This window comes from Aulostomus chinensis, chromosome 13 (assembly GCF_037954235.1).
Source record: "Aulostomus chinensis isolate RoL2024-O1b breed Wild chromosome 13, RoL_Achi_v1.0, whole genome shotgun sequence".
NCBI classification, from domain to species: Eukaryota; Metazoa; Chordata; class Actinopteri; order Syngnathiformes; family Aulostomidae; genus Aulostomus; species Aulostomus chinensis.
The window spans coordinates 19,087,121-19,100,984 of record NC_141332.1 but is presented as its reverse complement, the minus strand read 5'-3'; the positions used below and the strand labels follow the sequence as shown (position 1 = coordinate 19,100,984).

The following is a 13,864-nucleotide window of genomic DNA, read 5'->3' as shown; positions in this document are numbered from 1 at the left end:
TTTGTGGTCAAAGGTCGAGGTCACTGAACAAAATAGAAGGGGGAGGGGTAGCTGGAGGGTTTTTTGTTTTTTTCAAATGTGGCACAAATGTCCACAAGGACTCAAGAAAGACCTGAAAATTCTCAGCAGCCAGAGACAGTTGGCACTTAACTCGGTTAGGTGTGCAGGTGAAGATAGACGGTGAAGAAGAGGATCTGCTCTTCCTCAGTATTTCCTGGTTCGGAACCGTCAGTCACGGTACATGTTCACGTTCTCCTCCGGTCAGACGTGCGTCTCTTTGTGGTCGGGGATGAAACTATCACATCTGGTGGCTCGGCCTCTCTGACACGGTCAAAATAAAAGCTGGTGTCTGTGTTACATCATAATAACGGCTCTTTTTGTGTGTGTCTGTGTGTGTGTGTGTGTGTGGGGGGGGGGTTATTGTCATCCATTTGGAAGTGCAGCAGGCTTGAGTTTGCAGTCTGCATGTACTTTTGTTGAGAATGAGTCATCTTCATGTAATTCTTCCCTTCATTACCAAAGAAGGAGGTGAGCGAGGCCAAAACAGGACAAAAAGGTTTCAGGTGAAAAATCAGTCCACATTATGAGAAACAGCAGAAAGTATAGCATGGGGTCACTGATATAAGTGTGTGTGTGTGTGTGTGTGTGTGTGTGTGTGTGTGTGTGTGTGTGTGTGTGTGTGTGTGTGTGTGTGTGTGTCGGGGGGGGGGGGGGGTCTAGCCATCTTCCATAACAAGGCTATTGTGAAGTGTCAGAGCTCCTTGAAACAGAAAAGTTATGTCTATTTTCCTCATGATCTCATTCGCCTTGTGTGCGGGAGCAGTGAGAACTTTACTAAGAGAGCAAGTAAATTCCTGGTTGAGGTCATTGTTTATGAGAGTTTGCAGAGGTTTGGCTCATGTCCTGCCCGCAGTTTCTTTTTTTTTTTTCTTTTTTTTTTTCTTGCTCCCTCTGGCTTTTAAAAGCTGCGTTGCCTGCGCAGATTTTACCTCTCAGCCAAACCTACCGGACACTGCTTGGTGTCGAGTGAAAGACGCTCATCGGTGAGTAGAAAACCTGCTGCTGCTGCTGCTGCTGCTGCTGCTCAGCTCGCGTCAGGCGATAGGACACGATCTTCTGCGCGTATCAACGCTCACTTTGAACAGCTGTAATCCTGTGGGCTTGAGAGTTTCATCCTCAGGGATTCATTCTGGCGAGATGGTTTAAAGCGCAACAGGTGATCGCGCGTATTTTGCTCCCAATTATCATATTACATATTCATACTTTATGAATATTTAAAACAGTTTTAAAGTACCATGAGCACCTTTTCAATGTCTTTTGATTTATTATTATCAATAATAATAATAATAATAATAATGATAATGATAATGATAACAACACTTAAATGATTAATAGCTGACAGGATATCATACCATGACGTGACCCTTAAATACACATCTGTCGTTTATCGTTTGGAGGAGTTCTGGACTGTTACTCACTACTTTGACGTTTAAGTTCCTCTCTCGGGACGAATAATTTAACTTTCATCAATGCAGCTGGATAATAGTGAAGATTAATTATTTTTATTTGATTGCATCACTGTCTGTCTTACAGAGCCAGTGTGCGTGCGTGTGTGTGTGTGTGTGTGTGTATTAAGGCATCTGCAGTGACCAGCAGTACCTAAAAATACCATGCGTGGCTTGAAACTGTGAAAACATACATTAGCTTGTCTCCTCCCTTCTGCTTTGGGTAACAGCCAAACCAAATGCATGATGTCATGAAAGGGACCCGGATATCACGGTCGTTTCTCTGGCACAGTGGTCTTCCCTCCCTGTGGCTCCACTGTGATTTCACCATCCTTCGAAAGCCATAAAACTTCCCTGCGTAATAAAATAAGCCACTTGCAGCATTGAAAGATTGCTCCCTCTCTCCGGGGCTGTAATTTGCAAAAAGTAAAAAATCATATTCAAGACTGAACTATACACAGAAGACGTTTTAGAACTTTTATTTCTGATCCTTAAAGAAACACAAATCTGCACAAACGCAACAGCACTGTTTTGTTAAGAAATTCTTGAGAATATACTTGAGCCAGACTTCATTCATGCTTGTGACTGTTGAGAGTAGATTTATATTTCTTTCTGTCGGCACAGAAAGCAAGAATACATTTTGAGGCCACAATAAGTTATTTTTAGGCCAGGATATAACACTTATTCCCTCAATTTGATCATCTTATTATCTTATTTTTGGCCATAAATGATCTTATCATTGGCCACAAGATATAACATGTGAGAACAAGTTACATCTTGTGGTCTCGAACGTATAGAATTGAGGGAACAAGTTGTATCTTGTGGTCACAAAGTAAACCGTCTCTTTCTCTCTCTGTGTAGCCTCTTTCTCTTCCTCTCTATGGCCACCCCAGGGCTCGGTGCTGCTCTCATCCGAGCCAGCTGCAGAATGTTTGTCACTCTGAGTTGTCTGGAAGGTTTGGTGCCAGCAGTTTATTCAGCCAGAGACATGCTATTCATCACTCCTTTTATCCCTGCGAATGAAGCAGAGAGAAGAAAGAGAAGAGAAGGGGACGAGTGAGTGTGGGTGTGCCTGATGCGTAGATGAGCGAGTTGATGAAACACATGGAAGCCCTGCACACTACTCCTAAATAGGCAATGCTGCTCCTTTTCTCTGTGTGGGCTGAGCTGAGTGAGGCCGGTGGAAGCAATCTCCATGATGTCTGCTGCTGCTGTTCTCACCCTGTTCTCATCTCCGGCCAGAGAAAAACCTCAGCTGAATTACAGTTAATTACTTTGGGAAGAAATGGGACGGGAGAAATGAACAAGGAGGGAGGGAAAGAGAGAGAGAGAGAGAGAGAGAGAGAGAGAGAGAGTGAGAGAGAGAGAGAGAGAGAGAGAGAGATTTCATAGTCTTGTGACAATATTTCATTCTTTTTTGCAGCAACAATATAAACGATGATTTGAACTTTGCACCATAAAACACTGTCATCTCAGCCAGTAGGTAAATTGTTTTTTTGGTTGAATGCTTAACATAAAGCCATAATATGTTTTAATGTTTAGTTCTTTGACATAGAAACAGACAAGTAAACACCACACTTGTGAATTTCAAAGCTTTTTTTAATGTGGCTGACATGCTCACAGTTGGCTAATCTTCTGTGTAAGACGACGACATTAAACGTCAAGGACAGAGGAAGTGCGAGGTGACGTCAAAGTCACGCGTCTGCCTTGTAGCTCCTCCATGGTGTAGTGTGTGCTTCACTCAAAAGTCATAAAAGGGGTGTATTTTGTGTGTAGTGCAGTGTAGTGTGTAAATAATGTAATAGTGTGTAGATTATTAAAGATCCAGTTGGCTTTTGGTCGAGGGAATCCACTGTGATGCTAACTTCCTGGTTGGCCTCCAAAGATCGTGAGCGCTCCAGTGCTTTAGAGAAAATCCTCATGCGTGACAGATTGAAATGAAATGAAATGAAAAAACAAAACAAAACAAAAGGGTGTGTTATGTGATATTTCATGCGTCAGGTTTGCAGTTGGTCTCTTTAATGTTGCTTCACCACATCAGCAGAGTGGAATGATGGAATCATGTGAGAGCAGTGAGAGCTGAGTGTTTACTGGCCCACAGAGAGAGCTTTATCAGAGAGAGAGAGTGTGTGTGTGTGTGTGTGTGTGTGTGTGTGTGTGTGTGTGTGTGTGTGTGTGTTAATGTTACCAACACAAGCTGTATCCTCTGGAAGGGAGTGTTACAGCGTTGACAGTTGCCCTCTCAGCCTTTTGTCCACACATATTTGGACAGCGGCGAGTCCGAGTCTATCAGTCACACCCTGATTGGCGTAGCCGCTTGGTGACCTTAAGTGTGTGTTATGTTCCAATGAGTTCTGTATTGTGGTCGTGTTACCGTAGCTCTCCCTGTGTTGATGATGACTCATTGTTCCCCTGAGATAGCCACAAGCCTGTCTGCCCACTAACCAGATACGAAGGGTGACTGGGACGTCCGGGGAGATAGAGGTCATATTGGGGGACGAGCACACGGAAGCTATGGCCTTTTTCTTTCTTTCTTTTTTTTCTGTTACAACACTGAAGATTATTTGTTCCTGTCAAGTTGAGCAACCGACTCAGGAAGTTCTGACCAGGTTTCCTGTTTCTCTGTCAAAACCCGCAAATCTAAAAGAGAGAGAGAGAGAGAGGTGAAAGCTAAACATGAGCGAGTACTTCACAATTTGCAGCCTTGGTTTTTTTGTTATTTTTTACTATGAAATGGAAGAAAAACAGATTATCAGTTACTTAATTTAGAACAAGTGTAGGTTATTTTTTTCGGATGACCAGGAAGTATTTGTGTACTTCCAAAACAAGCGTGCGGGACGGATGAGGGAGACTACATCCGATGACAGATGCACAAAGTATAATATTGGTGCTGTTTGTGAGTCACAACAGGAAAGGAAAATAATAAATATATCACGTACCTTAAAAACAACTCCGACATATAGAATCTATCATTCAAGTACCATGAACCCACACAGACCAAAGTGTCCGTACATGTATTTTTCTCTGCAAGGCTTTGAAGGACACTTCATTAAATTTGGCTTAAACATCCACTCAAGGATGACCTGAACAAATGTAGTGGTCAAAGGTCAAGGTCACAGCTGTTACTTCTAGCTAAACTCATCGCCTCATAAATCAGCTCATCGGCTCAGTTTTATTCATCATCTGACAGTTTAAATCCACGTCGGACACCAGTTCGTCTCCCTGGTGGTTCGTGGTGGGGGTCTAAGTACATCAGGCGATTCCTAATAAGAGATTAGAGAAAAAAAATGAAACTAGAAGGGCAGACATCCAGAATTCATGAAATATTTCCTGAGAAATTAATGAAAATGTTCCGATCCTAACCCAAAATATAACGTTCTCTTGGCTCACTGTCATGAGTATCGTCCAAGGACAAACTGCTTGGCAAGTTTAAACAAATGTGGATAGAAATAGAAGAGCTGGACCAGATGTAATACAGAAGCGAGACGGTCCACCGGGAGGCTTTTGGTAACCTGGGAGTCACGGCGCCTTCCTGCTCATTAACTCATCTTTGTGGGTTCATGATAATTGAGTGATAGATTATAAAACAGGACAGACTTAATGCTTGGTACTGCAGTAATGGACCAAACCAAATCTCTGATTATACACAGATGCCTTTCAAACAACTGAGGACTCACACACACACATGCACACACAGGCCAGCCCACTGCATTGATTTTATGCCTATCTGTTATAGTAAAGAAACAAGTATTTCTTTTTAATCAGATGTACTCTGGTCTCTGCCAGCGAGTTTAACGAGCCCTCTCCTGTAATTAACTTCCTGTCTGAGTCGCAAGAAGCCGTCAGTTTCCTCTCGTTCCTGTAATGATCCGTCTGTCCTCAGAGGCCCAATACAATCAGAGGGAAGAGCCACGAGCTGCACTGCAGAAAAGAGGAGGAGGAGGAGGATGCTGGCTGCGAGGGGTTTAATCTTAAAAAGGGCGACTACAGCAACTTTACGTATGAAGCTCAGTTTGATTTCTGTGGAATATCTTGTGTGGATGTCATGGAGTGATCCACATCCAGCTATGATCACATATGCTGATGTCATCGAGGTTATCTCAGCTTTACTCGTCAGCATTTTCACCTTAATGCAATGATGTATTGATTTGATTTTGGTGGTTAATGTCAAAGGTCAAGGGCACTGTGACCTCATTAACTCTTTTTTTTTTATTGGTCTTATGAATGCTGTATTTCAGGGGTATACTGTAAGTCTATAATGTACATAGTAATTATGCCACCTGCCCAAAAGTGTAGCATGGAATGATGTCATTTCATATCCAAAAAGTCAAAAATTAACTTAAAAGTACATCCTTGAGGGACTTTCTATTCTTTATCCCTCACTGTCTCAGTAAGAAAAGAAAAATATTGATCAAGAGCAAGTATAGATGTTGTCCTTAAATAGCAGCGTTGCTACGGTGAAGACGGCTGTTTATTTTGCCTGCTCCACTGCTTGAGTCTGTGTTTGATGTCCGTCATTCTTGTATCGACATTTTTACCTCGTGGAAAAATTATCTTACCGAAGCTTAAGTTGCAGTTTCTGCTCTTTTCTGTAGACATTCATCGCCAGTTACATCACTGTTACATTCAAGAAACACTCCCAATTTTCTTAAGAGACTTTGAATTCCGTACAAGCTGTCATGTAGAAAAAAAATCATTATTATTTGTAGGGGTTTTAAAGGAAATTTTCTCTCCAAGAAGATAACAGCAAAGAATCTGTCACTGTCTGCAAATTACGTTGTGGCTCCGCCCCCCCCCCGACTCCCTCAATAAAACATCTGCTATATTGGATCATAAAAACCATCTACATATGATCTTTTTGTGCAGATGTATAGTTGTTTACTTGCGGTAGCTTACAATGAGCGGCAGCTTACAGAGCACCCCACTTAGTCTCTCCTCAATAACATAAACCTCTTGTGAGTCATCAGGCTGAGTTATGATATTAAGTGATCCAACGTGTCGTCTGTACTCGTCCTAACCAAACATTCTATGTCGAGGCTTTGGGAGTATCTGTTATCCCTCATGGCCACCATTCAAAACCCTCACACTGCTTCTTTTTTTCGTTCCTCTTTTTTTTTTTTTTAACCGTCTGATGTTACAGCAATGGAATCCAATCTGTATCACCTAATCTATCCCCTCTCTCATCCGCTCCATTCTCCAATGCATTCCCTAAAAAGGCAGGATAAGGAAGGCAGGATTTGGACATGGGGTCGTGGGGGTGTGTGCAGGTCGCAGAGGGGTATATACAGACCCCCCCACAACACAGCGAGGTGTATGGTCTCTGGGTTTGACCCCCCTGTGGATGCCACCTTCTCCTCCTACGCTGTATTCTTTCCTACAAACCAAACATGACTTTCTACAAGCACTCAGGTATGGATGCTACCTGTAATACCTCCTGACCAGGTGTGTACGAGCAGCGTGCGACTACACACTCGGTTTGGAGACTTTGATGCTGTTTCAATGATTTTTTTTTGAGTGTTTGATTGGATATTTACATGCTGAGGGACTTAAAAATTCATCAGTATTGCTTTACTCAAATATAGCATGTACGACTTTCTCAAGATGAACAATCCAAATTAAATGATGGTATTTAAATATCTGCATCAAAGAGGTTTAATGATTGGCGCTTTTACCCCCCCCCCCCCCCCCCCCGGTTGCCAGTGAGAATATTCAAAAATTACTTACTTATTACTATTACTACTTTTCAAGCGTCTCAATGAAGAACAGAGGAAGAAGCCATCAAATACTGAGGCAAATCGGTTTCTCATATTGAGGGACTGAATGAGTTTGATGGGACACTCTCGGGGTGCAATTCTGGTCTTTTGTAGAAATATGGGGTTTAATATTTGCTGTTGCCTTGTTCCAGGGTTTGCACTGTATTGTTTGTTTGTTTATCTCCTCTATGGCGCTATAATGACTGCATTAGATGGTAGTAAAAGGAAAATCATGCCGCGATTGTGTCTTTGCTACTGTTTGTATCCGCTGATGCCGTGGAGGTCGCTCTGTCTTTGATCTCACGCTGCTCTGACTCACCACTCGAACTGGTCACACTCTGACCTTTCTGGCTATGGAGGACTCCTCCCCACAAGGACCCAAGTGGTCAGCTCCCTCTGCTTCGACAGCTTAGCAATGGCACATACCATGACTGCTTGACAGGGGGCAGCTGTCGCGGAGTAACAAAAGATTAAAGCCCAAGTATTGGACACGTCTCAGCTGGAACCACAATAGTATCAATGTAGGCTTGTTAGTCATCACTCTGCATTTGTCCCCTCAGGAAGGTCAATGTTCTTTATATAGAGGATTGATGGTGATGGTGGAAATCAACCTCAGGTCTGGCCCGGCTCACAAATGAGAGACAAGAATTTATGTGTGTGATTGGCTGTGTTGCATGGGCTCCAGGATAGGTCATGCAAGGCAAGGCAAGGCAATTTTATTTGTATAGCCCGTTTTCACAAACAGTTTGTCTCAAAGGGCTTTACATGGCATCATAACAACATCCTCTGCCCTGAGACCCTCACATCGACTGAGGAAAAACTCCATAGAGAACCCTTTTAACAGGGAAAAATCTGAGAAACCTCAGGGTGAGCAACAGAGGAGGGATCCTCACCCAGGAGGGACAGACGTGCAGTAGATGTTGTTACAGGGAAGAAAACAGTTTGCTAATGCACATCTGACCTTAGTAGGTGGAGCGGGGTGTCACTCAGTCCGACATTTATCCCTGGATGACAGCTGACACACACGCGCACGCGCACACACACACACACACACACACACACACACACACACACACACACACACACACACACACACACACACACACACACACTGGCAAGGACTTTCCATAACTTTATCTAACCGAGCCCTTTTAAATTGTGAGGATAACTCACTTTCCAAAAATGTCCTCACTGTTGTTGAAAACTTGTTCCAATCCTCACAATGCAGCAATTATAAGAACACACACACACACACACACAGGCAAATACCACACACTGAGTGGCTCACCTCTCCACGACTGTTTACCACATCCCATGTAAATAGCTGCAGTTCGTTTCATAAATATTTTCCTTGTTGCTATGGTTACTAAAACGAAATGCCCTTACAACCATTGTTTTCCTCCATCACTCATTTGCTTTTGCGGATTAGAATGATGTGTGTCCCCTGACATCCTGGGAGACAGAGAAGCTTTAGCAGCTACAGCAGAAAGTGATAAACCCAACCTGCCCCACACACAGCTGCTCCAGCCGGGACGGGACGCGCCGGACCGCCGCCCTGCTCCTACAGCCAATAAATGACCCTCCCAAAGATGCAGACAAATATTTGAGCTGGACTCGGGGGCTATCTTGGAAATATGTGTCTGTGTGTTGGGGTGGGACTGAGCCAGCCGGACTAAAAATAAAAACTTTCCAGGGGAGTCCGATAACAAGTTTTCAGTGTGAAAAAAACGGAAGTTAGACAACAATGAGCCGTCTGTGCGCTGCTTTCTAATTGTTCTGTTTTTTAACCTCCATCTCACCTCCCTCATCACGTCGGTATGCCGCTGCTGGCGGAGCTCTACCTCTTACCGATATTAAAACCGACACTGAAGATTAACGTCCTCATTGAGGAAATTCTGCTCTTGATTTATGTATGTATTTATTTATTTTTGCATTTTAAATTCCTAAGGTCAGATGTACATTAGCATCTTTTAGCATCCACAATACATGTGAGGTATTGTCTCGTGTGTCCGCATTATGTTGGGTTCTTTTTTTTTTTTTTTTTCCTTTTGAGAGCTGGAGCTCTGGTTGCACGTCTAAAGTGCTCCATAAATAAAACCGAGAGTTTGTGAGAGGGAGCTTGTTTGGGTGATGGAGAAGCAACAATGGCCCCGTGTGCTGCCTGACGGAGCTCCAGCCGCTTCATCTCCTCTGAATGTCTTCTTTCAGGCCCCAAGTGTTACCTCTCCTCCACCATGACCGATCGCTTCGACTGCTACTACTGCCGCGACAACCTGCACGGCAAGAAGTACGTGAAGAAGGATGAGAAGCACGTGTGCACCAAGTGCTTTGATAAGTTGTGCGCCAACACGTGCGCGGAGTGCAGACGACCCATAGGTGCTGATGCCAAGGTGAGAGAGTGTGTGAAGTGGGAAATCACCCATGACAGTAAATAATGAAGTAAATGCATCTTTGTAAAATTCATAATAGATTTCTGGAACACACACACACACACACACACACACACACACACACACACACACACACAAGCCACAGGAGAAATGAGTAAATATGAATCTGTCCATCCAGCATCAGTACTTCATATGAAAGAAATCTGATTATTATTGCTTGAAGTAAATAATAATAATAATAATAATAATAATAATAATAATAATAATAATAATAATAATAAAAAGATCTTCCATAGAAACAGGAGAGAACTTAAGCTTGTTGAATAAATAAGTCAAAATAAAGAAGTATATCAGACTGGGAATCAGGCCCTCTTCGTTTTAACTTGCTGGGTGATGAAAGCGAGGGGTCTGAGTGTGCCTGCATTTGTCATCGCCGCCTCCTCTCCAGCAGCTGTGCTTGTTTCCAGAGCTCTGCCCGTAGCAGGCAGTTAGTTGTGTTAAAAAAAAAACCCAAACCATTTGTACTAATGGAGCTAAAATACTTTATTTCACATTTGACCGTGGTCTCCTTCATGCCTCGCCGCATCCCGGTTCACTTCACCTCCACTCTAATTCCTGACACATGGGCTTCTTATTCTGGGCTCAGGCCCCCCACCTTTCCTCTGCATCAGGGCACCTCTACTCAGTCTGCACCCCCTCTCTGTGTTTAGGAGCTGCACCATAAGAACCGCTACTGGCACGAGGACTGTTTCCGCTGTGCCAAGTGCTACAAGCCTCTAGCCAGCGAGCCGTTCAGCGCCAGGGATGATGGGAAGATCATGTGTGGCAAGTGCAGCTCCCGAGAGGATGGCAACCGCTGCCAGGGCTGCTACAAGGTGGTCATGCCAGGTGGGTTTGCTGCTACTCAGGAGCCTAAATATTCAAATGATGGCTCCTGGTGGTCTTTATCATTAGAGTGCACGTTTATCCATCTGCTTTGCTTGTGAATATTTGTTTCTACCCTACTGCTCTATCAAAGTATTAAATGTAATATTAAAAGTCATTTTTATTTACACGTCTAGTTTAAAATATTGATAACATAAAATGTTTGCACTGATCAGATTCTTAAAAAAAGAAAAACAAATATCCAGCACTCCTCTGCGTAACTGTTAAACCATGACTGACCCAGCTGAGATCAACAAATTCAGCTACTATTCACCAGAACAAGGTGGCACGGTGGTGCAGCGGTTGGCGCTGACTGGAACAACCTGGGACGAGTTGTAGCGCCTCTTCACAGAGGTCATAAACAAAGTTCAGTTTGTGCTGAATTAGTGTTGACACTTCATTCGGAGAGATGTTGATACACTCATTCATTGTTTTGATGAAATAAATTTGTCAATGTAAGTATGTTCACTCCTTCTAGTCGTGACTGCGTTGTTTCCATGGAGACGCGGTGCTCGATATTAACTGGAAATATGACCTGAAAGTCAATAAACATGTCATAGAGGTTAAACTCAGCATCACGCAGCTTTAATAAAGAAGCTGATAGAGAAAAGAACCGATACCAACAGTGCTAAATAAAGTGAGTGAAATGTTTGTTGGGCTACATCCTATCACCTCTCAGCTCAAATGGTTGTTCTGATCTGCTGCAGCTCTCCACAACTCCTTGATGATGTGTGTTTCAGGAACCCAGAACGTGGAGTATAAGAACAAGGTGTGGCACGAGGATTGCTTCACCTGCTTTGAGTGCAAGCAGCCCATCCGCACGCAGAGCTTCCTGACCAAGGGTGATGACATCTACTGTGCTCCCTGCCACGACAAGAAGTTCGCCAAGAAGTGCTTCCACTGCAAGCAGGTACTGGATCACATCAAAATGAATAATCCACAGAGCGTTAGTGTGTGTGTGTGTGTGTTTGTGTGTGTATGACATCATAACCTATCCCTCTCAGGCCATCACCTCCGGGGGGGTCAGCTACCAGGATCAGCCCTGGCACTCCGAGTGTTTTGTGTGCCACACCTGCCGTAAGCCCCTGGCGACAGCCCGCTTCACCTCCCATGAGAACGTCATGTACTGTGTTGACTGCTATAAGACCGACGTAGCCAAGAAGTGTCACGGCTGCAAGAACCCCATCACAGGTCAGGCCCAACTCACACAGATCCCCCCAGATACCAGCCTCAACTGTATAAAATATGGAATGAATGGGAAGAAAAAGTCACGTCCTTCACGTGAACGATTCAAGCATAATTCTAATGGGAACGGTACAGTAGAAGAGACAGTGATGTCACTGCCCCCACCCCCCGACAGATGCCTCAATATACCATGATGCAATGCAGGAGATAGAGTCAACCTTGAGACTTTTCCTCATAATCAGGTTTAATGCCATGTATGTGAGGTATGTGAGGGGCTGACAAACATGGAGATGTATGAGAATGAAGAATCACCTGCTGCAAGTCAAGAAGTCCAAATACTTCAACAGTGAAAGAATTTTCTACAGAGAATATTACAAAATATAATAAAAAATTTGTGCATTATACTCGTGCAAAAAGTTTTCAAATTTCTCAGGGGTCGCCAATGAGACTTTTTTGGCACGTATGCTCAACAGTTCATTTTCCCCCTCCAGCCTGATGAGTAGGCAAAGTTTTTGTTTCGGTCTTCAAAAAGGGATTTTGCATTTCAACAATAATGGTTAATATGTAGCAATGTCCTAAACTTTCAAAGGTGACTTACATTTAAAGAAAAGAGAAAAAAACAGAAGTTAGATGCTGAATCCAGGTTTTGAAGAGGTGTGTACTCATCCAATGGCAGGACAGATTTCCCTGGTTTTCTGGCGTTGCTGACTGATGAATGTCCGTCTGTCACTCAGGGTTCGGCCACGGGACAAACGTGGTGAACTACGAGGGATACTGCTGGCACGAGTACTGCTTCAACTGTAAGAAGTGCTGCCTCTCTCTGGCCAACAAGCGCTTCGTCATCAACGGGGATCACATCTACTGCCCCGACTGTGCTAAGAAATTGTGAACAGCACGTTCGTCTGTGGAGACAATTAAGTTTAAAGTAACTTTACACCAAAACTGACAGTTTATATGTTTTTTTTTTTAACCCTCACTATTCCAAATATGGGATTTTTTTTTTGAGTGGCTGAAAAGTGTTCTAAATGCAAATCCAGTTTCTGAAATGGCATTAAAATGTCAGTTTTGGTGAAAGGCCGGGAGATTATTTCAGCTCCGTATGCTCTAGCTTGACTCATTTATTTGCACATGTGTAAATGCAACATGTCAGTGTTTGATAGTGACATGTATAATTTCTTGGAGGGATTATCATTTCTTCTATTGAGCTCTTTTAGAGTGGATGCAGCTTTTTTTTTGTTGAAGATAGGAAAAAAAAAAAAGTCTCTTTGGTGCCTTTCTGGAAGAAAGATATTAACATGCATGCTCCAACATACCAGCTTTGATTAATAATCTGTTGTGTCTCTGAATAGCGGAGACTTTTAAGACATGTAAAGCATGTGAATTTCAACTTCTAATGAGTTGTGTTTTTTTTTTTTTTTTTTTTAGCTTGATGCTGAAATATAAACTGCTCATGTACTCAAAGCAAAATAAAGGAGGTGCTCATCTCAATGTTTGTTTCTTTGGAGCAAATAAACACGGCACGAGTAGTTGTTTTTGCAAGACTTTATTAACAGTTTGTATCATCTCAGTACACTTTAGAAATATTTACAGTACAAATTCTAGTATGTGTGGACAGGGTGTTGTCAGGTGAGTAAATCTTTCAGAGGAGTTTCGTATTCACAAAGTTGCCCTGGATGGACTGATTGTCGAGGCCGAGGTAAGGACACACTTTCTTAGTTAACAGTGACAATAAAAACCCTAAATCTAGATCTAAGGCACCGTGCTATCCTATATTGTTATACGCATTGAGGACTTGAGCCCTCAAACATGCAGCAGGACCTGGAATAGATACAGTATCTGTTCAAGCAGCAACTACAACAGCACCTCCCCAAAACCCCCCACCCCACAGGTGCTGCTCACCTGTTGTTGTCCCGTAGGAGCGTCGTCTCCTCTCGACCAGCCTCTAATCACCAGGAGGGAGAAACGTTGGGGGAAGGGGGGGTTGAAGGCAGGTTTTGGATTATGGATGAGACTTCTAAAATATCAGACATGACCATTTTCTCTTCAAGAACTCTTCTACAGTGAAGCTACTCCTCAGTAGCGATCATATTTAACCATAGCGAGTAAT

General features: G+C 43.2%; 1 protein-coding gene and 1 long non-coding RNA gene across 3 annotated transcripts; one reads left to right on the top strand and one right to left on the bottom strand.

Moving 5' to 3' along the window:
- The first annotated feature begins 783 nt into the window (after window positions 1-783).
- On the top strand, window positions 784-13,245 carry fhl1a (four and a half LIM domains 1a). 2 transcript variants are annotated; one of them, XM_086221920.1, is made up of 6 exons: window positions 784-1,043; window positions 9,467-9,648; window positions 10,359-10,536; window positions 11,313-11,482; window positions 11,577-11,763; window positions 12,492-13,245. In XM_086221920.1, the coding sequence occupies exons 2-6, from the start codon at window positions 9,493-9,495 to the stop codon at window positions 12,644-12,646; spliced, it is 846 nt and encodes a 281-aa protein (XP_086078046.1). In that variant the 5' UTR covers window positions 784-1,043; window positions 9,467-9,492; the 3' UTR covers window positions 12,647-13,245. The 2 variants fall into 2 exon arrangements, with proteins under 2 accessions (XP_086078046.1, XP_086078045.1); XM_086221919.1 differs by lacking the exon at window positions 784-1,043 and adding an exon at window positions 6,770-6,914.
- Window positions 2,035-8,690, bottom strand: LOC147251325 (uncharacterized). Its single transcript, XR_015118923.1, has 3 exons — window positions 8,547-8,690; window positions 3,694-4,145; window positions 2,035-2,518 (listed from the first exon to the last, which is right to left on the bottom strand). It is a non-coding gene; the product is annotated as an uncharacterized LOC147251325 (long non-coding RNA).
- Window positions 13,246-13,864: the final 619 nt, after the last annotated feature.